We start from the raw sequence: 26230 nt of genomic DNA, 5'->3' as shown, positions 1-26230 counted from the left end.
GCTGAGGGCCCGGTCCTCTGGTCGGGGTCGACTGGAAGGCGTGGCCGGAGCTTCCAAACAGAGGTGAGAAACCCTCTGCAGGGGTCGACTGGCCATCGCCTCCGGAGCTCCCAAACCAGTGGTGGAATTAACTGGGTCCTGCAGACCCTCCAGGATTTTGCTGATTTTCTCCTCAAAGGCATCAGCAAGTGAGTCACAAAGAACTTGCGATGAGGGGACGGAGCTGGCCACGCACGTAGGGTGGGAAAGGTCCCTGACAATTTTGAAGAGGGCCTGTGCCTTATTTGGGGCCTGATTCAAGGTGGATTCAAGATAGGTCGCTTTAGCCATCTTGATCTGAGCCTTGTATTTTTGTATGGCGGTCCGGAACACAGTTTTCTCCGATTCTAAGTACTGTTTCCTCCACGCCCTTTCTGCACGTTTACAGTCAAGTTTAAGCTGGCGTAATTCGCTCGTATACCAAGGGCTAGCTCGATTCACCCTCCCTCATGACTTCCGGAGGGGTGCCAACTTATCCAGCAAGCTCGAGATGGATTGGCAGAAGAGAGTGTTACTCTCTTCAGCTGTGTTGCCAAGCTTAAAGTCCTTACCTAAGATATTCGGCAGTGGAGAGGTTTTGAGAATTCGGGACCAAGGTCTCTCTAGCTTGGCTTGGGGTAATCCGGCCTTCCGCGAGGTGTGATCCTCTGAACAAACAGAGAACAAAATCAGAAAGTGGTCTGTCCAGAACTGGCACTTAATATCCTCTATTGATACCCATTGTGGATCCGCAAATATTAAGTCCAGGATATGACCCTTCCGATGCGTGGTGGCATTCACCAACTGTTCCAACTTGATGTCCGTGCAGGCTTGACTGAGGGAAAAGAGTGCATTGTCCAGTGAGCCACCTGCCCACAAGTTAAAATCACCAAGAATCAGTAACTTGGAGTGGGAGCTAGCGAGTTCGTAGATCAGGTCAATAAGGAGCGATATGGAAGGTGCCGGTCCCGGGGGACGATAGCACAGGACACCCGAGCAAAGTATCAACTCCTGCTGTTTGACTGTAAAACCCATCAGTTCGAATCCCGGAACCTCTCGAATCTTTAGCTGGGAAAGGGTCAGCGAGTTTTTATAGATGAACCCGATTCCCCCTTCTCGATTGAGTGGGCGAGGGGTATGGCTGATTTTATAGCCTGAGGGGCAGGCTAGGCCCAGCTCAACCTCACAGTCCTCCCGAGTCCACGTTTCTGTGAGAAAGAGGACATCGAGTTTTTCTGATTCGATAAGGAAGGCAATTTCCGTGTAGTGCTTGCAGAGGGATCTGACGTTAAGCAGCCCACAGGAAATTCGCCTAATAGTTGGCTGCCTAACCGGGTTCTGGCAAGGTCGGAGCCTAAGTAGCTCAGCCCGAGAGTAGGCAATACGAAGTGGGCCAGAGGGGCCAGAGGTAGCGGCCCTAAACGCGTCCGTTGCGCGAACGGGCGCAAACGGGCTTACCTCTGGCGCACCTCCGGCGCGCCCGCTGCGCGCGAGCGCTGCGCGTCGATCTATCCATCCTGAAATACTATTACGCTGAGCGGAGGACCGCCTACTAGCCTCTTGCCTTACGCAAGATGGCCGCGGAGTGCCTCGCCTCACTACCCAACCCAAGATGTCGGACCCGACTAAGTCTGTCTAATCCCCGCCGAATGCGAGGAAGTGAGTAATTATGTGCCGGTATGCCTCACAAAATTCCCCGGCCTGCGGACGCCAACAGAATGAAGAATGGTAAAGGGAGATTCTGACCAAGAGGGTGAGCGCTGACAAGGTGAGCTTTAAAGCGCCGCGGGATCTAAAATACAGATACAGATACACTTAAAAATTATAGCGAGTAATAGCGAGTAAAAGCGCGGCAGCTAAATGCGCTGGTAGCAGGTTATGTGAAATCAATTTGACCCTGTGTTTTGATAGAAGAATTGTGTATTATTACTAAAGTGTAACAATACATTAGCTAATGTATTCCAGTGATGCCGCCACTGGCATTATTCCTATTGTTCAGTGGTTTCAAGGATGATGTTGTCTGGCTTGTAGCATGCATGTAATGCAGTGCACTTTAGAAGAATCCAATTTGCCTAAATCCGCTTTCTGGCCCTAGGCTGAGTGGTTTAAACACTCGGAGTGATTCTAGTCAACTTTTGGATCTTGAAGCCAACCGTCAAGAGAGGGGGTAATGAGCCAGAAGCCCGTGTTTCAGCCTAGCTGAACTGTCCTTTGACTCCTGATAAGGTAGCCAGTTTTTAATTCAATCCTCTTTGCATTGTCTGAGCAAACTATTCAGGAATATCTTTTTCCCTAGACCACCCAAACAGTATTCAATGGGATGGAACAGTTATACCTGGGAAGAGAATCAATCAGAGTACTGATTGCAAAGTAGCAGTCGTTACTTTCAAGGCATTTTAACTTGTACATGTACTTTGGTGCCTATGGCACCCTTGTTAGGGGCAAGATTTTGTCAACCATGAGCTGAATAGACAAGGCTGGGTTAGTGTCAAATTACAATGCTGAAGCGACACGAAGAGGCTGCAATTTATAACAAGTAGCTGAAGGGTGACACCCTGTGCAGTATTGGTCACAATCCGTGCTAGAACCATTTAGCCCACATAGACACCTTGCTATACTACAGGGGTGCGCTACTTGCCTGTCAGAAATCCTTGTAACGACCATTATAAACAATTAGAATACATGCAGTTACCAACAACAAATATCTTGAAACCTGTGCTAGCAAGACAAAAAGAAGCACTGTAAAAAGCTAAGCGGTCTCAACTTTAAATGGCCAGGATACTGCCTTTGCCAATGCTGGTTGGCCCTGAAGAAGGAACACATACTTTAAGACGCATGCACACGAATAGTCAGCAATGCTGGAACTGGTTAACTATTAAAGGGTACCCATTCACACATGGCATTTCCACGTCATGGTACGTGCATTGCATTAAAATGTGTTTGTGTGCATTGTGACACATGCATGCAAATAAGTCGCAACAAGCTGAAGGGCCCTTGCAAAACAAAATAACCATGATCTGAAGCCACAGCTAGAGGGAATGGGACAGGAGATGGATAGGGCAGGGAGCATCGGAGAGTATTAAAAACATTTATGTTGTGGGAAGATATAAGCTTATCCAATCAGAACACTGCGAAGGCCAAATGCTCCCTGTGGGACAAAACACAAAAACAGGGAGGAAAGAAATCAAATCCAAAGCAGACAACTGAGGCAGGCAACAAAGCTATCCAATCATGAGCAATGAGCTACTCTAAAGACCACCCTCGGTATGTATAATTTATAGGAAATAACAGGTCTGCTTAAAGACAATTAAAGCTGTCTGTAGGAGAGAATTAAAACAATGGTTTTCAGTTCCAGAACATTTAGTAAAATCAGCTTCGGTAAAAGAGCTACAAGGCTGGTAATTTCATCGTATTGGGCAAAGGACAGAAAAGGTTCTGCAATATCTTTCAAACCAGTGGCGAGGTACAATCATTAGACATTAAGGTTTATAAACACAAAACAAGTGTGATGAAGTTAAAGGAAATGCTTGAATACAGAGCCCGACCTGATGGACAACGAACAATACCTGGGGGTACATCTAAATAGCCAATGAAGAGTTTTTGGGAAAAAGGTGATATGGTCGAACTTTACACCTCTTAAAATTATATGTGCAGATGAAACTTGAAAAGAAATAAGTTAATAAATAAATATATAAACAGATCACTCTAGATTAAAACGAAGTCTAGTGCTATCACATATTGAAACAAAAGTTTTCCTGGCTAATGCAATCCGCAGCCAACAACATATAAAACAAGCATTGGCATAGCCAATAGGTCAAGCGTTTGGGACCTTATAAGTGTTTAGCCATGCAACAGTTGTTGTTGCACCAAGGATATTGTGCTGCACAACTAAATACTTATAAGGTCCCAAAAGCGAGACCTATTGGCTGTGCCATTGCTTGTTCTCTTTTGGCAGTGCAGATCCTATGCCCGAGGCTCATTGTAGTGGTCACCCCATGTCTATCTCTGTGAGCACTTATTATGTCTCTCTCCGTATTCTCAGTGTCTCTCTGCAGAGCACGACCTGTGTCTGACTCTTGCTGTCATTCTCATCCTTTGCCTGTAATTCTCATCCTTTGCCTGTGATTCTCATCCTTTGCCTGTGATTCTCATCCTTTGCCTGTGATTCTCATCCTTTGCCTGTGTCTGCTTGGGTGCGGTGTTTAGCTGGTGGTCTTTCTGCCATGTACAGCCTGTGTCTGTCTCAGCCGTGTACAGCCTGTGTCTGTCTCTTTCGGTAGGGAATTTCTTCTGTCTGTGTCTTGCTCTAATGTTAATCCTATGTCTCTCTCTGAAGTGTACCTCTTTAGAAGTCCTGTGTGTGCAAAGTGCACCCTGTGTCTGTCTCTTGCTGCAGTGTTCATCTTGTGTTTGTCTCTGCAGTGTACAGGGTGTGGGTCTCTTACTGTAGTGCTTATCTTGCATCTATGACTAGTGTACACCCTGTCTGTCTCTTGCTGCAGTGTTTATCATGCGTGTCTACAGGGTAGAGCATGCCCACCTCTTGCTGAGCTGCACTTCTTCTGTCTGTTTCTGCACAACCTATGTCTGCCTCAGCTGTGTACAGCTTGCAAGCTTCTCTTCATTTTCCCAGTGTATGTCCGTCTCCCGGAGTGCAGTGCCCTAGCTGGCTGCCTTAGCGGTTTCGGCCTATCTCGCATAGTTTAAGCCTGTACCTTGTCTCAGTATATGCCTGTCTCCAGGAGTGCAGTTGCCTGCCTGTCTCAGCAGTCTTGGTCTGTCTCTCATAGGCTGTGCCTGTCTCAGTGTGTGTCCGTCTCCAGGTGTACAATCACCTCTTTGTTTCAGCCGTCTTGGTCTGTCTCAGTGTGTGTCAGTCTCCTGGAGTGCAGTCCCCTGCCTGTCTCAGCAGTCTTTGTCTGTCTCTATTAGACTGTGCCTGTCTTAATGAGTGTTGGTATCCAGTTGTGCAGTCACCTGCCTGTGTCAGCAGTGTTGGTCTGTCTCTCATAGGCTGTGACTGTTTCAGTGTGTGTCCGTCTCCAGGTGTTTAATCGCCTGTCTGCCTCAGCAGTCTTGAGCTGTCTCTCGTAGGCTGCGCCTGTCTAAGTGTGTGTCAGTCTCCAGGTGTGCAGTTACTGCCTGTCTCACAGAAGCCACTCTCTGCATTATCGCGCATAGGCTGTGCTCGTCTCTGGCTTGCTTCAGAGTGTCTGCCTCCAAGAGTGCAGCTACCTGCCTGTCTCAGCAGTCTATGCCTGTCTCACATAGAAGGTGTCTGTTTCTTTCTTGTCTCAGTGTGTCCACCTCCAGGAGTGCAGTCACCTGCCTGTCTCAAAGCGGAGTCACTCCCGGCCTGTCTCTTGCTTGTCACAGTGTGCGTCTTTCTCCAGGAGTGCAGTCATCTGCCTGTCTCAGCAGTCTCTGCCTGTCTCACATAGGCTGTGCCGGTCTCTAGGTGTACAGTCACAGCAACAGTCACTCTCGGCCTGCCTGATCTGTGTTTTGCTTAAGGTGCCAAAGTCACCTTTGTCCCTACCCAATGTAGCTTGGGAAGTTACTCACCTAAAGGCTATGCTATTTTTACCATTTATATTATCTACACCAAATCTCTGAGCATAGGGTAGAGATCTTTGGAGGAAATTTGAGTTACACAGGGTTTCCATTAGTATGATCCAATTGGTAGCATAGGTGGAATTTTGAACATCTAAATAACTGATATGGAAAAACAGCCCGCTTGCATCTTGGAACCAGACATAAGTACCTATTAGCATTCCCTTGTTTTTCTTACGGACATATATAGCCTGTTGTAAAAACACCATGCCCTGCAATTGGAACCTTCCAAAAGACATTTGCAACCGGTGAATTTAAATTTCAAATCAGTTTGGTTGATTTCGGTCGCATCATGGAACTGGCGAACACCGTCTCAGAGCTCATTAATAGTATCTCATGGAGCTGGTTAATATTATCTTATAGAGCTGATTATTCTTTTTATATTTGTATGTGAGTTCTAGAATCTAATATGTCTTGCATCACATGGTGAGCGACTTGATTATACTGTGTTCTTTATGATCATGTCAAGCGCTCTCATGCCCTCGGGTCTAGCTAGCGCTTTATAAAACCTATAAAATAAAAAAATAGCAAATGTAAAAAATCAGTCTCACTGAGACTTGTTCAATAGTGTGTCATGGAGATGGTTAATACTCTCTCAGGGAACCAGTTAAAAGTGTATCACTGAACTGGTTAATGGTGTCTCGTTCTGCTGCTTAATTGTACCTTGTGAATGTGGTTAATGGTGTGCCATCAAGCTGTAGAACAGCTCGCAGGGACTGGTTAACAGGTTTTCAATTGTGTTTTGAGAGAATTAACTGTGTCTTAGGAAACAGGTTAATAGAGTCGAAACTAGTTAACAGACTCTAAAAAAGAACTGGTAAATTGTATGCCACATATTTGATTAATAGTACCTCTAGATACAGGTTAATAGTGTCTCATGGAACTGGTTAATAGATTCTAATAGAATTGGTTTAAAGTGTCTCAAGAAATTGGGCGATAGTGTCTGAGAAAGCTTGATAATAATATCTCACGGAATATGCAAATAATGTCCTGAAAAACTGGTTATTAGAGTATCATGCAATTAGCTAATTGTGTTGCAAGGAATCATTTAATAATGTATCATGGTTATGCTTGTGACAACACTAGTACTCAACTTGTACGCCCCACCACTATCAAATGACACAAGCCATCACTGATAAAAGGGCTTGAGAAAACGATAGGTCAAAAAGATTTTCCAGTACTCCTAGACACTAAGATGAGAGAGTGTTTTTATACTACATATTTCAGACTGAACCTGACTCTAACCTTTGGTTATTTAGAACCTGGTCGCACTAATGCTTGAGAAAGTCGTAAGATAAAGAGCGTCAGAAACAGAAATTTACCACAGCAGGGCAAGCACCCCCTTGAGAAACAGTAGTATGTTTATTATTCTGGTCAGGTAGGCTAGAAGATAGCTCATATTCCACATCAACATATCCCTTGGTCCTTAAATGTTAATGTTAATTTATGCACCAAAGGAGATGAGTGGGGTGAAAGGAGAGAATCGAGAAGCATGTGCTGTTCAAAGTAAGAACCACTGAGCACGAAAAAATAGGAAGTCTGTGCCTGCAGAAGACCATGGACAAAGTAATGAAAGATAGGGGAATAAAAAAATTGCATAGTAAAGCGTCTTACAAGGAAAAAAGCAGTCAAGTGGCAACAAAGATCCATACAGTACACCATAGTGACCCAACGTATGTTTGAAGTTCTTGTTCTTTAGAATGGAGGGACTCAAAAACACCATTTTCAAAGTTAATCCTGAGAAGTCTGAGACTCCTTCAGATTGATTAGCTCCATTCAGTATCTGGTCAAAGATGCTGAAATGGTTTTCATCCTTTCAACATTTTTGATCCTCTTTTTGCAGTCGAGCCTTCAACAGTTTCATGATGTCTTGGAGGAGGCAGATATAATGCCGAGTACACACGCGAGTGGGAGGAGGAAATGTATTATCCATTTAGTTTACCATGTCCCAATTTGACAAATGGCAAACCTGCATTGCATTTCCGTGAGGGGTACACAATTCGGTCAATTATATGGTTTGATATAATGCAAGGCATGCTGAATTTACCAGGCAATCAGAGGGTTATCTTACAACCTTTCCACTATGCTATGGAGCCACATATATAATGTGCCACCATGAAGCGACAGTAAGAATTTGTCAATCCTGGCTGTGAAAAATTGTAGAAAACCCTTGGGGGCAGTTCGGAAGTCAGAAGATTGAAGGGATCAGGTCTCTTAGGAAAATATTTGACATATGTATAGGAATCATGAGTTTCACAACCAAAACCTTTCTTGTGCGAGAATGGGGCGGACAAATCCTAAAGCATGGATAAAAGATGCCCAAATCTTGCCTACTGTAAAAATTACCTTATTACATTCGAACTTCTGTAACATGAGCAGGCGCAAAAGTAATGCACAGAAAAAAAGTAGTTGGCTCATGAAATCAAAAAAGCCGAAAACATGATTTAAAACCTTAAACCTCGCTACACAATCAAAACAAGAAACCTGGGCCGATTATAAGTTCTAAATCACTTGTTAAACAGTAAAGTTATAATTAATTATTAGGTTCCAATCTTTTCTTACTTCGTTTATACTGAGAGCCAGATTGACTAGCAAATAATAGACTATTTATATCAGGGATTATTCGCATGAACTCTGAACGGAGATAACAAGTGAGCTGAATCTGAGGGCTCAAAACACATGGTTAATGCTAGCTAGATATTATTTAAGTTCATCTGACGTATTAACATAGTAAAATTCATGTCACCTTAAGAACATGCTACACTATTTACCTTAAGTTTGTATTCTTTACCATGGTAAATAAACACATACTTATACATTTAAAAAAAAGGAGACAATCAGAACCTACAAGTCATTGGGTGCAAGCACTGTCTTGTGCTGCTAAAGATTCTGTTCCCCTACTTTTTCTTTTCAAAATTGTGTCCCAGGACGGCAGAAATAGCAAAGGCATTCAGATGAGGCTCGGCTTGCTTTCAGGGACGGGCAGAGAAGGAAAAGGATGCTGTCTCTTCCTTACTGCCCAGCGAAGACATAGACAATGTCCTCTTCTTTTCTGTGCTGGCAGCTGCCCACACCCCTCTCTTCCTATTATTCCCTCTCTTTCTGTCTTGCTCCTCACTTACTGAAAACCATGACTTTAAGAAACGGTTCAAAACCTCTCTTTCCTTCTTTCATTTAGTTGCTTCCATGTGAAATGGATCCAAAAAAGACAAGTCCGCGCCTCGCGTTGATGAGGAGAGGAGGAGGCAGCAGGGGGAGGGGAACAGAGAAGGAGGCCTGCGCCGGATTCCCTTGCGGGAGTGGGCAGGAATCATATGTCAAAGCTCGCTCCCGCAAGGGAATCGCCAAACGTGCATGCGTTGCCATTGAAGGCAATGCAATGCCTGCATGTTTTTGGCAGCCAAACTGAATCAATGGCTAAAGGTCTCTTTACTATGCAGCGCATGCTCGCTGCGTAGGCGAGACCTAAAAAACACAAGGCAACATGCTTTTTCCCTCTATGCACCCATGAAGTAGAACAACATTCCAGTATCCATCAGGACTGCCTCAACACTGCTCCAATTTAGGAAAGAGTTTAATACTCACCTCATTAAAAAATGTTACAGCACAATGCAATAACAGTCCACATCTCAGGTCCGTTTCCTATTACTACAGACCTTCAAGCTTGGTTATGACCATCTACAGCACCACGCTGGATAGGTTCACACAGTACAAAGAACATTTACATAATACATAAATGCAGAATCTATACTCTAACAGGGGTAATTTAATCTCCAAATATGGTATAACAGTCTATACCTCAAGTTCAAATAAAAGGCTAAATTCCCTAAAACATAATTGTTTGTGGTGTATCACAATTTCAAACACAGCCAGTGCATAAGTAGTATTTATTTATGTAAGGTGAAAATTATGTATCTATGATATTAACCACCACAATATTGTGAATTAAAGTATATATGGAGAAGTGTAGAATCAACAGATTTAAATATAGGTATGCATAAATCTTATATATACCTAAGTTAAAGGTACGTAGATGTGGAGTTAAGAATAGTAATTCTACACTTACTATATATACGATATTGTGGTAGTCGATATTCTGGCAACAATATTTTTGAATGAAAATAATGTTTGCGCACAATATTCTGACATATAACATAAGTGAAGGTATTGCCATTGAGCATATGGTAGAAGATTAACAGAACAAGATAATATTTCTTCATACATGAAACAATAATTGGATGAACAAAGGGACTTCATGACTCTTGGGAGATAGATACACTTAGCACTTCCTCGAGATATTAGAAAATGTATTTCATATCAGTGAAAGTTTGTTAGCCATTGAGACTGTGAAAAGGAAATCACAAAGGTTCTACACCAAGTGTTTCTCCAACATTCCATTTATGTGTTGAGAATGCATTCAGTCTCTCTCTGCCTGTTTAGGGAATAGTCAGTTTCCATGTGAAAGGTCCAAAATTTGTAATCGAAACCTTGAAGGTGAGATGTCTCTTGCAGTCAGGCCAATGCAGTCCTTAAAAGCAGGAGACCTTCTCATATAGAATAAAGTTGTCAGTATGTCCCGGTTTTGAAATCTATGTATAAGGTGTTCAAGGAGATCTAGCTTATCTTGAACTAGTTTAGTAGAAACTGCAGATGAGGCAATACAGCATCTTTTATCGTGCCTTTACTAGGCTTCCTTCCCTCTTTTTTTTGCATGTATGGTCACGTAGTAAACGCATCACTAACATTCTATCAAACTATGGTCTACGTTTCGTAGCATACACATCACGTCCAATTGAAAAACGTTTCAAACAGTATTGGAAGTCAATTCGACATTGATTCATACTTACATTTTTCGAGGGAAAAGTTAGTTACAATATTACCAATTTGCCGATACGTGTTCATCAAATATATGGATCTAAACTACTCAAACACTGTTCAATATTTATTTTCATATACTTCTTTTGAACTCCGCAACAATGAAAAATGACAGCAAACATAGCTACTATTTCTGAAAGATAATATATACCTAGTTTGCAAATGTGAACATGCCCTTAATTAACTTCTTCTTTCTTTTTTAAAGTTTGATGAATGTATACCTGAGTATGTCCTTTACCTGAATAGCATATCTTATCCTAGTGCTCTTGTCCGTTTCTCAACTTCCGTCTCCCAAAAAAAGACAACAAGTTATGCCACAGCAAACACATCTTCTAAACCATATAAGTGCAGCTTCTCCTCTGATATACACGTTTTCAAATGTCACGAATTTGCCCAAACGCACTGTTGATCAGCCAGCATTGTGGTCTCCTAATTCCTAAAGGATATCTGACAGTACATAAAGAATTCATCCGTAGGTTGATCCTTTTCATGATCAGTGTAATATGCCTATGCTTTATGTTCAGAGTGAGGATTGCTTCCAGTCTCTAAACCACCAATCCAGCAAAGCATAATATCAGAACTTATTTTTAAGGAATTCTGACAAGACGCCATTGAGTTCTCGTGATTTCCTATTGCGCTTTTGTTTTACTACAGGTTACATTTCTGTGCCTCACCGTGCCTGGTCTAGCTGCGTTGTGGCTTTAAGAGAGTTATCCTCAAGAAAGATATTCTCCTACACAAAGGCTTATTGCGCGTTATAAAATGAGCTGGAGTATTTCACAAAAACCTTAGTTCCTTAGTTATTTTACTCATTTCAACTAGAATGTCCGTACGTATTTTTTATAGTTATTACATGCTGCAACCCCTCTTCCTTATTCATCTAATGGGACTATGTCAACTATTTCCCTGCCTTATCAATTAATTCATAAATGACCTTTTGCAGGACAGTAGACTTCGGGGTTCTCTTTTCTGTATTCAACAATCCCTTCTCCCATATCATTTAATTCTCTTTTCTGTGCTCATCACTCAGTTTTTAATTTGTACATCATACAGTAGTTTTGACTAAGTACTGACTTACTGTTCAACTTAAAAGCTATTTTGTATTGAGATCAACATCAATAACTACTCCAAAATCTGCCAAATAAACAAGCTCAACCCTCCATTTCCTTGGGACCTTTACTCTGGTCCTTTAAATTCTTTCCATCCAGGGGGGATGCCCAAATGCCCAATGATAGACATATTGCTTTCTAAAGCACAGGGCATTTCATCATCAGGAGATAAATGCAGTAGAAATGAGCTGCTGGTGGGTGAAAAAACATGAATACCTCTAGTGTATTTAAAATGTCATCCAGTGCCAGTTTACTTGTTTTGTTCCCTGTACAATACTGCATCAACAGTAGATGCCTCTGCAAGCTGAACCTAAAAAATTCTTCTATCACAGTGTACCCCTTGACCACCCACCAGGAACAGTCTGGTTCGCCCAGCCAAAGCAGTCAAGTTTTACCAAATGCTATAATTTGCCCAACATCCAAGAACTATATTGACTTCAAAACATTCTCTTTCTGCAGATGGATGTACCTTTAGCTCCCATCCATCTACCTCAACAAGTCCCCTCATAATGCGGATCCCACAAAGATCAGACAACCTTCACTTAATGCTCTTTAACAGCCTCACTGCAGTGTGGTTACTGTATAAAACAAATAAATAAAAAGTTAACGTTAATCTGTCCATCAGTTTATTCATGTAGTTAATATTTTCAGAAGTAGCTTCCTTTTATGAGTTGAGTTGGATGTTATAATGTCACTATGTTTTTTGTTTGTTTTCGGTCATATGATGCATGCAATTATAATACTAGTTTGGTAAAATTGGAAGCCTGGGTCTCACGCCATTCCTCCAACCGAGTTAGGCTGAGTCAATACAGCTTTCGCATCACCCAAAATTGACAATGGACCCTACTTTCCGTACATGTGGTGAGAAAGTCATGAACAAGGCTTGGTATTTTTAACTGGAAATACCATTTCTGCCTGATATCTAAAGCCTTCATCTCAGTGAATATTTGTACCTTTGCTGTTGCGGTCTCTCAGCCCTGAGTCTCTCTTATTTCCCATAAGTATAGCTATGACAGCATGCAAAATGAGATCATAGTAATTTTCACTTACCCAGCACTGCGCATACAAGAGGCCGACAGGGAATGTTCTTGTCAGCGGTTTTCTTCCTGTGTCTCATTGGCTTCAAACACAGAAGGACCAAACAAAAATCAATGAATTGCTTCAACTTTCAAACAGACATTTAAGCCAACCTAATGTTAACTGATAAGCTAGATTGCTTTGGCTTTTCTATTAAGATGTCATGTGACGTGTGAAACTAAACACAAATACTAAAATTGAACTAGCTCAAAACATTCACATAAGATATTAATCCAAGTTTAACATGAACTATTTTGGTTTTTCAAATGACAAATGCTTTAATATATTCAAATAGCCAGTCATGGTCAGTATGAAAAATCATATGTGCTTATTTTACTAAATGGTTTAACGCCTGAGACCTACATTTCAGTAAAAAGTTTCATAAATAAAATATTAACTGCATCTACATATTTTTATTACCCACTCATTTGTATTAACAACCCAACATAAGAACCTAAGCCCATAAAATGCAACAACTTCAAAAGCTGAGAAAATAATACAGTGTGTGTGAGTGTGAGATTTATTAATGATCAAACTGTCCCAATGGGAACCCATATCATCTCATATGAAACATAAAAATACATGACTAATGAGACACATAAGTGAACCAAAATGATGGAACCTTATTGGTAAATAAAATCTTGACTAAGTACACAGACGTGGTTTGTTCACAACTAGGGATATTTTAGCCGCCCAGGTAAGGATAAAGAATTATATTGTTAATTGAGGGTCTCCCCTCACAAATAGGGAGGAAGAGTGGATTTACTCCAACTTAATGTACGAAGTTGGACTCATTTCTTTTTTATTACAAATAAATAGCACAAATAACTGTTTTCCCTATTCGGCAAGTACAATTTATACACTACACATAAACAAAAGAGGACACTTCACATTAGAACAAGAATAGAAAAAAGGAAAGCCTCCGACAATTATGACATCATTTTTAAGATATAACAGAACTTGGTGTATATAAAACAACAATGGGCTAGTTATACAGCACCTTTCCAGAAATGATGAAAAGATGCGTGAGACCATGTGAAGTCACCTTCTCACTTTAAATGTTGCTATGTCCATTACTGTGCCTTGCTTAGTTCTTCCAGCCAATCGACCACACTTAGGGCCTCATTAGGATGGCGGACGGACCTGCGTCCGTCCGCCACCCCGAGGTGGAGGGACCGTCCTCAGGGGCAGCGGCGGTCCCTCCGGTGCAATTAGGATGTGACCGACACCCTGGCGGTCACATCCTGGATCTTTAACCTTACGGCGGGTGCTGCTTGAAGCAGCACCCGCCGCAAGGTTAAAAAAGCATGTTTTACATTTACATGCACAAAGCGGCAGGCATCGCGCGGTGCCTGCAGCTTTGTGCATGTAAATGCAGGGGGTACCATAGGTACCCCCCATGTGCACCACCCACCCCCCCTTCACCCTGGGGGCCCGCAACGAGCCCCCAAAGAAAAGACCGTATGCCTTTTCCTAGGCGGCATTGCAGCTACGGAAAGGCATGTCCCAATGCAAATCCTAATATGGCTGGCGGTGCCTGATAGACACCGCCACCATATTAGAGCTTTTCCGCCGCGGTCTGCGGCGGAAAAGCGGCGGACGGTCTTCCCGTCCGCCGATGACCCCCCAGCCATCCTAACCTGGCGGGGGGTCTTTAGAATCACCAGCAGCGGTGAATCCGCATCCTCCGGGCCGGCGGTGGCTTCCGCCGGCCCGGAGGATGCGGATTCACCGCTATCCTAATCGGACCCTTAATTTGCTGCACCGATTACTCCTCTGGCAATAGCCAGTGGTTGGAGTAGGTGGCATCTATTGGGATTGGCATCCAAAGTTCTTTATTTGTATTAATTTTGCACTAACAGGTTCCTGTACTTCTTGTTCCTTCGTCCGAAAAATCTCTGATCCCACTCCTAGTGCATTTATCATAGTTTCGATACTTGTTTTATGACCTTCAACCTCTGGCATCAGCAGTACATTTTCAGTAAAAGGATTTGGAACCTACATTCAAATAAGATCATCCTTTATGTACCCAGCTATTGCAAATGCTATGGAAAGAATAATCTGCGGTTCACAAATGAATTTCAATTTACAAAAGATCTTTCAAAAGTTGTGCAATTTCGGGCTGACTCACAATGAACACTTTACATGCCGAACTACTGACTGTCAATGCCCCACAAGCCGGAAGCAGACACTGTATGTGTCCAGAACAGTATCAATAATGTTTTACAATGAACTGTCAACACCTCAAGAATCTTTGCGCCTGTCAACTGGTCCCAAGATAAATCAATCTCTGGTGGCTTTTTACCAACCCACGAGGCACATCCGGTCTGCAGATCAATTTTTGGGAGTGGTCCCAAAAATTAAGAGAGTACAATCTGGGGGCCGCATGTTCTCCTATAATGCAGCTAAGCTCTGGAACGCCCTCCCGTTTCCATTACGTTCCACCCCACACCATCTTACCTTTCACAAACAGTTAAAGACTTGGCTGTTCCAAATCTTTCCATAATCATCCTGCCTTCTGACTTTTCTTGTTACTAATAGCGCAGGGATGCATAAGGCTAGCCAGGCGCTCTATAAATACTTAATAATAATATGAATACCTGGTATCCGAAATGCGAAAGGGTTCAAATCCAAACCAAAGAGATCTTTCACACACAGGAATGTTCCCGGCCTGGATGTGGAAATAACCATGGGAAATTCCTTTACCTGAAGCAACTGTTCGGTTTAGGATCTTGCAATTTATAAATGTTATGTGGCAGGCTTCAATTTTGAAGACCCCAGCAACTTTCAGATGGTGTGGACTCCAATATTGTGTTTGAGGCCGAAGTTGGAAGCTTCATGCCCATCTTTGAATAAAACTTCAGGGTTGACTTAGAAGCGGGAGCAGGCTTGGAGAATGAAGAGGTGGGTACAAGGCAGACGTTGTCAAAAGTTGAAGTGAAGCTGATCACATCCAGTGGAGCTGAAATGCTGCGAAGTCCGGATATGTTTAAATAAGGACTTTACAGTTTGGGTAACAACATACCTTAAGTCTAAGAAATAAAAACTGCAAAAAGTATCAACGAACCTGGGAAGAAACCAGGGCAACTCAAGATCCGGCATCTGTGTCGGGAATGAAAAGGAACCAACATACCATTTGCATGTGGCATAATAGTACATTTGAATGTTGCGTATTTCTGAAGAAGTTGTGAGGTACCACTGCTAATGTGGTGGAGCTGGCTCCACATTGCTACAGATAATTTTCCAGAACCAGTTTGGCACTTGGGAAGTGCTTCATTTAAGAAATCAATGAGAACAAATATTCAATTAACATCTTATCTACACATAGAATGTGTAATTCATAATAACTGTAGAATAGTCAATTATATGAACAGAAAAAATACATCTGTTAAACAACAGGGATATCGATCTTATTTGGTTCACTGCCTCTCCACAGACTCGGAAGGACCCAAGGCAAAAAGGAGCTGATATATCAAACGGCAAACAAATGCATATTTTATTGGTTAAATAAAATGCCAACTCTTTGACTGGGCTGCTGCGTTCCAAGTCACTGGCCAGTGTGAACATCACTCATGTTAATCGTTTAGGTGGGTGAGCCACTGAAAGATTGAGCCAGGCTTGAGCAAAATGCATTTCTCTGGTCAGCTCGACGTCATCTGCGTTCCTTGACCCAAAACAAGCTGAGCTTTGATCACAACGATATTGGCTACTGGCTACAGCTGCTGACCATGCATCATCGGGAGCCAGGTTCTAATACCGGCCTCCACTCTGCATCCTCTGAATCTTGGCGAATCTCCCCGTGCCAAGAAACAGAACATGCAAGTATTCTGTATCTGCTGTGACATGCACTTATGCACTTGGGCAAGGTTTGTGCTATGTAAAACTTCCCAATATAACATGTGAAATCAGCCAGTCACCCAGACTCTAATTTCATCCTCCAAAAAATAAGCACACAGCCATATACTTTGATTGCAGAAAGAGAATGCAGTCTAGTGGGTGAATTGCAGAGTTTGAAACTGGAAAATCCAGAAACAATCCCAGCATCCCTGATTCGCCAAATTGTGTGATCCTAGGCAGCGCTGGAATTGGAAGCAAGTTACTCCGGCAAACCCATAATTTGGGGGTCAAGATGTGGCAGAGGAATGAGGGTAGAGTCACAAAGGGCGGAGCTCGAAAAGCAGAGTCTGACAGTTAGCTTATACATAAAAAAAAACTGCTGCAAAGAAATTGGGAAGAAGGACAAATGCGACAGCAAATCTGTTTTAACGTAATTGGTCACAAAGAGGCTGCAGTATAAAATATCTCACATGGTTAAGACACCTGCTGCTTAGATCGTGGTTTGCCCAGCACACATTTTCAAAGAATTAGAACAGCGGTAAGATAATTCTGGCGATTAATGCAGCTCTGGAATAGTTCTATTTTCTCCAATCTCAGTTTTGACTCAGAACGTAGCCTGGAGGGTTAACGTGCCTACTGCAAATCATACTGTGTAACATGCAGATCACAGATTTGTATTTTATGCAGACAGGTAAGTGGCCTACTGTTTTTGACACTGAAATCAGTTTGTTACTTCCACTTCAAAAGTTGCAATCCTTGTAATATATAGCACAGTGATCTATTTACAGGCATCAAGATGCTGCATGAGGACTGTAAGTCGTAGGTTTAGATCCTTATTATTTTTTTCTCAATCTGTTACAATTCTAAGATTGCAAAGTAAGGCTGTTCTGAGATTTAATAAAGTCTTGTTAGTACAGACAACCACAATCACTGTGCTACGCTTTTATATTCTGAATTTATGTTTCTCCAGATTGTTCACTCTTAACATATAATGTCTTCAAATATGAACAATATGCAATTCCTACATCTTATAAACCTCATTATCTTAAGTAACATTTCCTATACATTGATGTACATACTTGTACGATTTATTGTGTCACTGTGTGTGATGTAAAGCACACCTACACTGGGATGAGTAGCGTTATAATAGCACTAAAAAGAAAATGAAGTAGTACATGCCGTTTAAATCATTATTAGAGTAACTGATCATACACACAGGACAATCTTGAACCCTTACAGTGCATGCACATCTCTTACACAGGGTGTTTGAACAAAGTCAAAAACGTGCATCCAAGTCATAGTTTCTCTAAAGTGCTTGTGAAGTGATAGGCTGTGCGCCTTTGTTTCCTTTCATTCCATTGGCATCTAGATAATAGACTCTAGATAACTCCCAGTGAGGGTAATAATTAAAAAAGAAGGGCTGATGGCCCTTTAAATTAGGCCTTTGTTTTGGGACTGAATGGAAGCGAGAATAAGAAAGCACCTGTTCTGCCTGCAGACAATGTGCAGGAGCTGTTGAATTGTATCCAGGTGTCGGAAAATGACACCAGGCGAATTCAGCGTATTTACCCACATTGGCCAACTCCCCGATTTAGCTGCCGAAACCGAGATCCGGCGCGATCCTCCTACTTTTCAGCACTGATGTCAATGGTGTTCAAAATTGACAATGTACACCAAGTGGATGGATAATTTTGTAAACAATACTTAGGATGCATTACTAAAGTCAGTGATATTTACATCAAAACTATTCTAACATACAACAGCCTTAACTATCTCACGTGTAGTAGTTAAAAGTGAATAGCAATAAAGTAATAAAAAGTCATACCATGTATATTTAAAGTGTCACCAGAAGTACTGTCACCAGTACTCTAGACAGATGGAATGATTGCTGATCCCAGAAGTGTGAACAGCAATGGTGTGGGGAAAACAGGGCTTCCTACACATGCAACAGCTTCATAAAGCTGCGCAGAGCAAGGTGGCATTATTCTGCCCAGTGTTTCTAGGAAATAGCTGCTATAAACAGTCCTCCCACATGCTGCTCTAAACTCTGCGGCAGATGCCACATTTGCAGGTGGGCAGAGAAAGACTCTGCATGTACGCGGCTCTCACAATGGTCGACTGATACTTTTTTTTATCAGTTGATAACAAATGGACAACAAGGAAACATTTGACACCAAATCGGTTCTAACTTATTTAATTGATCACAAAGAGGTTGCATTTTAAAATATCTTACAGGGTTAAGACATCTCATGTAGAGATCTGTGTGTGTTTTCCACATCCGCTAGGAGAAAAGTACCAACCCATCAGGGTTAGTGGTTTAAAATTTAAAAATATATATAAATAAATAAATAAAAAATCCAGTGACAAGACATGGTGGCAGTATGACAACTTTTTCACCATATGTACTCTTAACCCGTCAGAAGGACGTTCAGATAAAATTCCCTCCAAAGAAATGAAGAACTTTTTTTTATGTCTTTTTATTAAGATAACAGGCTATGTTGACAATGACATAGCACATAGCAATTGATGGTAGTTGAACATACAGGCGACAGATAAATACACAAAAGTCAATGCGATCATCATGATCTGTACAATCGGTCTTAAATCCTGATACCACATCAGTTCGGCGTTGAAATAGTTTGAGTATCCATCACCTCCCCTCTGTATCTTCTCCACACACCCCATATTTTTTCCCACTTCCTGGGGCACCCCCTGCTTTTGTATATCACTCTTTAAGCCCTCTGGCACCAGTAAGCAATGTAGAACTTAATCAAATGCAACCATATTTCTTAACTTTAACAAAATGTAGTCTAAATAAATGTCTTTCAAAAAACGTAAGTACTTGTACATTAGAAATCCACAGCCAGGGAACAGATACTGAAATTCTGCGGTTAGACAAGCCCTACAAGCGGCTATTAGCACAGCTCGTTTGCACTTTATAAGATGCATAATATAAATAAAACTCAACCATACAAAAGAGTTTTCCATCTCAGACCCACTTCCCTATGAGACTGTCTATTTACACAACATTTCACATACTTACAGACAGAAGATCTTACAAACAAATGTTAATGACCGACCTGCCAACTCACACAGTGTCACAGCGTGCCACTCGATATCGGCTTCCTTCACACATCCACAAGGTGAAAAGCCAATATCACATAGTGGCAGGAAAGGTGAGCTGCAAACCCCAGCACTGAGTGAGTTTTATGCACGTTGTTGAATGCTCTAAGCAGCTGAGATTTATTAAGGTGTCCTCGTAAGTTGGACGGGTATGCCCAGACGTGGGCCTTGTGCACCCTGTGTCTCTGGAACCAAGCTGTACCTGACTGATGAGCTCCTAACTAGGGCGAAATCGGTCCTGGGTTGCTTGTGTTCTGGTTCAGGAAGGAAGCGGCTTGGCAGTTTGGGCTGGACTGTTCCTATTGACACAAGGTCAAGATTGATTTGCATATAGCTGGGCCCAAACTGGGGTGGCATGGTGTGTAGAATAAAGATGGACAGGGATGCAGACAGAGCGATTACCAGTGGCTGAGATTAATTCAAGCATTCCATCCATCACTGTTTTCTATACTGCTTGAGGATTATGAAGGGCCGTGAAAAGCTCCCAAGACATCTGTAGCACTGTCAGCAAGCTTTTCATTTTTTTGAAGGGGGTGGCTGTTAGGGAGAGGCATTGGTGTCTCTCTGGAAGTTCTTGGCATAAAGCCTCACTCCCATGAGGGCCATGCCCCCCTTCCCAACAGGTAAAAGGTTTGAGGAAGTTGGAAGATCTGGAATGAGATGCACTCACCCCCCACCTTCAGACGTGGTAAATGCAAGAGACGCAAAAAACTTTAATGTAACTTAGACAATTTTAGTGTTCTGCTGCATTTATGAAAATTAACGTTAAACGCTTAAACTGGATAAAACAGTACACTTGACTCCACTTTTATATATTCTGCATTGTATTCAAATTAAATTGTAGAGGTATTAAAATGCACGAGATTGAATTAGGATTGAAATTGGTTATTTGTTACATCGTACTGGGAGAGATTAAGGTTTTTAAAGCACAAGTACAAGGGTTTATTTTTACACCCAAGTAACTGCATCTTAGGTATGTCTTCAAATAAGATCAATATTTTGGAATACTATTATTATTATTTCAAAAGGGTATCTCTTTTTAGGAGATTCTTTTATCTAACAAAACATCAAATTAGAAAAATTGTACACACAAATCAATAAAACCACACACTGGCAATACAGACTAATCAGCCGACTATCACCCAAGATTCTCATATCAAGGTAGAAATGCTCTTCAGACATGATCACTGTAGATAATTGACGACAGCAGGTGTTCAATTTGATAGTATCTTTAACAGTGGAGGCAAAACACTGTAGTAATTTTGAGGAGGATATGACTGGAACCAACTCTTGATTGGGGATCATATGCAAATTTGTACTGATCATTATACCTTCCAAACTATCACTGGCTGCAAAAGTCATTAAACCCCCAGATAGAGGACATTAATCAGTATGTATAATGGTATTTAGGGGTGAAAAAGATAAATGTATCCTTTCACACAATTTCAGGTGTCCAACTGTTTAAATGCTAATCATTGTCATGGTCTTACAAAGTACATTTCTTGAATCTAAACTTAGAAGGTTTTCACATTAAATTGAACTTCATGTAGACCAAGTTTATGAGTGGGCGGGAGAGGAGTGAGGAATTTACTGCACCCGGTAAATATCAATACCCCAGAGTGCAGTATTTACTGGGTAAGGTAAAAACTCATTCGAAATGGACAAAAAAAATAGAGAATTACATGTGAAAACAGGTGCCTACAGCACCTGTTTTTGCATGTATCAATTATATGTAAACTTTAGTTGACATTTTTAGCAATTATTGAGAAATACCAACATCAATCATACAAAAATCACATACATGTTGGATCAATGAGATGATCTGTTACATTCTTGATGAATTTCTCCATCCCAGGCGGTATCTGAGGATAATTGTCTCCTTACTATACAGCATGTTAGAATCGCTTGCAACAGAAACTTATTAAAAGGTAATTCCAGACTGTAAAAACTTTTCAGGTCACAAATAAGACATGGGGATAGTGTTATAAACATTATAACACCATGTCCTTTGAAGAAAGACTTAATAGCAATAGGCAAGAAATGTGGAAAGACATTTAACACAATTCAAGTGTGAGATTTAATGGACAAGTTGTGTGTGCTATCTTTGGTGAGTAAATGATGGCGAAGGGACCTGCAACTCACGCTGCCTAGTTGCAGGATGTACTGAGGTGGAGTAGGTATTGGACATTTCATTGTAATAGGCAAGATCGTTCAGTCAGTCCCTGTGAAGTAGAGGAAAGCATTTAACTAGCGCATCCCGACCATTTCCTTTACCAACATCAGGGTAATGGCCACAACGATTTGAAGATTCTGGGAAAAATCGGTCACAGGAGCCAATAGAGCAATGAGAGGGATAGTATCCCCAAGGAGGTTATTTCATTTGGAGAGGTAAACCGTGCAGACCAGTATTTCCTCACTGCAGAGAAGCGGTACACCAAGTGTAAGAACATCTATTTCACTGGCAGAACAAGGTATGCACTTACCAATTTCTGACTCAAATTTTGCCATCACCTTAGGGCAGTGGTTCTCAAACTTTTTTGACCTGTGGCTCCCTTTTATTTTTTATTTATTTATTTATTTATTGATTTTGTTGAGCGCGACAGCTACCCGTAAGGATTTCCTGGCGCTAAGAGACAGAATGACAACATAAGACAGAAGAATTAGAGGTCGAAGAGACAGGTTTTCACTGCTCTGCGAAATCGCGTGTGACTATTTTCCATCCGTAGGGCCAGTGGAAGTGAATTCCACAGTCTGGGTCCTAAGTTCGAAAAGGAGCTACCGCCCATTCTGGTAAGTTTGAACCTAGGTACTTTAAAAAGATGGTGAGATGAGGAACGAAGAGAGCGAGCTGGAAGGTAAGGGCTGACAAGGGCTTGAAGGTAGAGGGGTGCTGATCCGGCTTTGATCTTGTGCATAAAGCACAGCGCTTTAAACTTGATCCGGTTTTCAACACAAAGCCAATGTAGCTCTCTCAGGCATTCTGTGAAGTGGTCACGTTTACGACAGCCACAGAGGAGCCGAGCTGCAGCATTTTGAACTAGCTGAAGGGGACGTATGACGGCCTTTGGAGACCCCAGATAGAGCATGTTGCCGTAATCCAATCTGGAGGTCACCAAGGCGTTCACGACAGATCTCTGGGTGTTTTTAGGGATCATCCAGAAGATTTTACGCAGCCATCGTAGGATGGTAAAACAGATGGCTGTGACTCTGTTGACCTGATCTTTCATGGTAAGACCTCTGTCGATAATTACTCCCAAGTTTTGCACTTGTTCAGATGGAGTTGGAAGGGGACCCATGGAAGTGGGCCAATGAGTCAGGTTCCAGAGATCGGGTTTGTTGCCAAGAATCAGGACCTTCGTCTTCCCGCCGTTTAACTTAAGTAAGTTGTTCCATTCAGCTATCTTGCTGAGTCCAGTTTGCAAAGGGGAGGGGGCCGTGGGATCAATTTGGGAAAGTGAAAAAACAATTTGTGAATCATCGGCATATGAAAAAAGATTTAGTTCCGAGCATTGTGCAACATAAGCCAAAGGTGTGACATACAAATTAAAAAGCAGAGGGCTAAGGATAGACCCTTGGGGTACCCCAGGGGGGGGAGGAGTGACTCTTAGATGATGACTTAGAGTAAATTTGAAAAGTGTGGTCAGATAAAAAAAGATGCAAGCCAGTCCATTGATTTGTTGCCGATGCCAAAGGCAGCAAGGGATTTGAGAAGGATACTGTGTAACACAGTATCAAAAGTTGCGCTGAGATCTAGCAAGATCAGCGCAACTATTTCTCCTCGATCCAAAAGCAGACGCAAGTTATCTGTAACGCCCAACAAAGTCGTCTCCGTAGAGAAACCGGGGCGAAATCCCGATTGAGAAGGATGTAACAGATTGTTGTCTGTCACAAATTTTGAAAGATGGAAGTGGATGTGTCGTTCCAAAGCTTTCGTGAATGCCGGTAGTAAAGAAATGGGACGATAATTGGCGGATACTTTTTGGATCCGCCTGTGGTTTCTTCAATAACGGGGTGACCATGGCATGTTTCCAACAACTAGGAACAGTAGCAGTATCGAGTGAGTGGTTTAGCATCTTACAGATGGTGGATAGATGTGAAGAGTTCAGAGAACGCAGAATAGGGGCGGGCAATGGGTCCAGCAGGGAACCTGATTTAATTTTGCTCTGTGTTTCTGAAAGAGTTTCCGAGCAGAGATCAGGCCACGACAGCAGTAGTGGCAGAGGTGACCCAGAGGAGTTGGTAGGCACGTTCCTAGTCTCGGGGGAGGTGGGGGGAATAGGTATTTTGATTTGAGCAAGGATATCCTGATGTATAATCGTGATTTTAGAAGTGAAGTACTGGGCAAGCTCATCGCATTTCGCATTGGATAGTTGGGGAAGTGTAGCCGTGGTCTGAGAACCAGCGAGCTCCTTCACCACAGTGAACAGGGTTTTTGATTTACTTATTACTTCATTTATGGATTTATTGACGTGGATGGCTCTGGTTGTAGCACACGCCTTATGAATGCATTTCAGCTCCCTTGACCTAATCGGCAATTGGCCGTGGCTCCCACCATATTTTTACTGGTGTACACGGTCAATAAGCACGTGCATGCATTCGCCTCGCCTGTCTAGGCATGCTAACAGCGGTATGTGCACACTTCACATGCTCTCTCTTTGGAAGTTGTGTATCCTGTGTGTGTTAGCAATCTCAAGGGTGTGCACGTTACCTATGTTTGCATGCTCTTTTCTCACGGGTAGACGCTCTCCGCTCAGAAGTGCCTTCCTTTGTGCACACTTTTGAGATTCTCTCTCTGAAGTGTGTGCACTTTTCTATGTGCACGCACAGCCATTCAGCGTTTTAGTGTGTACGCACGCTCTTTGATCGTGTGTGCATGCCTCACCTGGATGCTAGTTGACGTGTGCCAGGGCGCAGGAGCTGCAGTAGCTGCTTTATAAATGACAAGTAACAAAAGGAGCTCTCTTACCGAAGCAGTAACCCCCTGACCTATTTACATTATATGCAGTTTTTTATCTGCATAGTACACGTTCTTAGCAGCAGGCATTTTAACGCTCTGCGCTTCCCTAGGATGAGTTAAAAACTTACATTAGACAAACCTCCGGTCTTTTTCCAGGAAGACATTAAACACCCGCTTTAACTTGACATTTTAATTGATGCCTGACAAATTGCTCGAGGCCAAGAAGGCTGAAGCAGGTGCTTTCAAAATGATAAGATACTTGTAACAAAGCATTGGAAATGCAATAGGTCTCGCAATAGGAAAGTTGGAGTTATTGGTGTTATAAATGACATTTATTTGTTATTTATGTGTTGTTTTTTAAAATAGCTAAATTAATAGCTTTGATACCTCTAGCATTTGTAATGCCACATGTTTTGTATTTACGTACTTAGATGTATTATTATTACAAATAACAATGGCTTTTAACTTTTTTTTAATAATTAATACGTAAATAAAATTTTTTATTTTATAATGCCAATAGCTTAAACTTTTGTAAATAGCTTTAGTGAAGATTATGTTCTGTGTATTTTATTGTGACGAAAATCCAAGAACAGAAGTGAAATATTAATATCTTTTTTGACATGTGTAATAAAGCTTGAAACATTGAGAGAACATATTTGAACCAGTGATGCTGTGGTGATGCTGAGTGATGCTGTGGTTGCGTTGAGTGATGCTGTGGTTGAGCTGAGTGATGCTGTGGTTTGCGCTGAGTGATGCTGTGGTTGCGCTTAGTGCAGATGTGGTTCCGCTGAGTGATGTTGTGGTAGCGCTGAGTGATGCTGTTGTTGCGCTGAGTGAAGCTGTGTTTGCGCTGAGTGATGCTGTGGCGCTGACAGATGATGTGGCGATGAGTGATGCTGTGGCGCGGAGTGATGCTGTGGTGCTGAGTGATGCTGTGACGCTGACTGATGCTGTGGCGCTGAGTGATGCTGTGGTGCTGAGTGATGCTGTGGCGCTGAGTGATGCTGTGGCGCTGAGTGATGCTGTGGCGCTGAGTGATGCTGTGGCGCTGAGTGATGCTGAGTGATGCTGTGGTATTGAGTGGTGCTGTGGTATTGAATTGTTTTGTGGCGTTGACTTTTGCGGTGGCGTTGAGTTGTGCTGAGTGATGCTGTGGCCTTGACTGTTTGTGTGGCATTGAGTGATGCTGTGCTATTGAGTGTTGCTGTGGCATTGAGTGATGCCGTTGCATTAAGTGATGCTGTGGCATTGAGTGATGTTGTAGCATTGAGTAATACTGTGGCATTGAGTGCTGCAGTGGCATTTAGTGTTGCTGTGGCATTTAGAGGTGCTGTGGCATTGAGTGGTGCTGTGGCGTTGGGGGGTTGTGTTGGAGGGTGGAGTTGGAGGGTGGAGTTGGTGTGTGGATTTGGAGGGATGATGTGGAGGGTAGATTTTGATTTTGAGGGTGGAGTTGGAGCGTGTATTTGGAGGGTGGAGTTGGTGGGTGGCGTTGGATGGTGGAGGGTGGATTTGTTGGTTGGATTTTGAGGGTGGATTTTGATGGTGAATTTGGAGTGTGTATTTGGAGGGTGGAGTTGGAAGGTGGAGTTGGAGGGTGGAGTTGGAGGGTTGAATTGAA

General features: G+C 42.2%; 1 protein-coding gene across 2 annotated transcripts in view; it reads right to left on the bottom strand.

The window, feature by feature from the left end:
- The window catches only part of ARMH3 (armadillo like helical domain containing 3), a 624464-nt gene that overhangs the window by 203827 nt on the left and 394407 nt on the right, over positions 1–26230 (bottom strand). For both annotated transcript variants that reach the window (XM_086922652.1, XM_086922653.1), the window contains one exon: positions 12666–12735. In XM_086922652.1, the coding sequence (XP_086778778.1) occupies positions 12666–12735 (70 nt within the window). The remainder of the gene's footprint in view (positions 1–12665; positions 12736–26230) is intronic.

This window comes from Lissotriton vulgaris, chromosome 5 (genome assembly GCF_964263255.1).
Source record: "Lissotriton vulgaris chromosome 5, aLisVul1.2, whole genome shotgun sequence".
In the NCBI taxonomy this organism is placed as follows: Eukaryota; Metazoa; Chordata; class Amphibia; order Caudata; family Salamandridae; genus Lissotriton; species Lissotriton vulgaris.
Note: the sequence above shows the minus strand (reverse complement) of the source record. Positions and strands in the feature narration are given on the sequence as shown.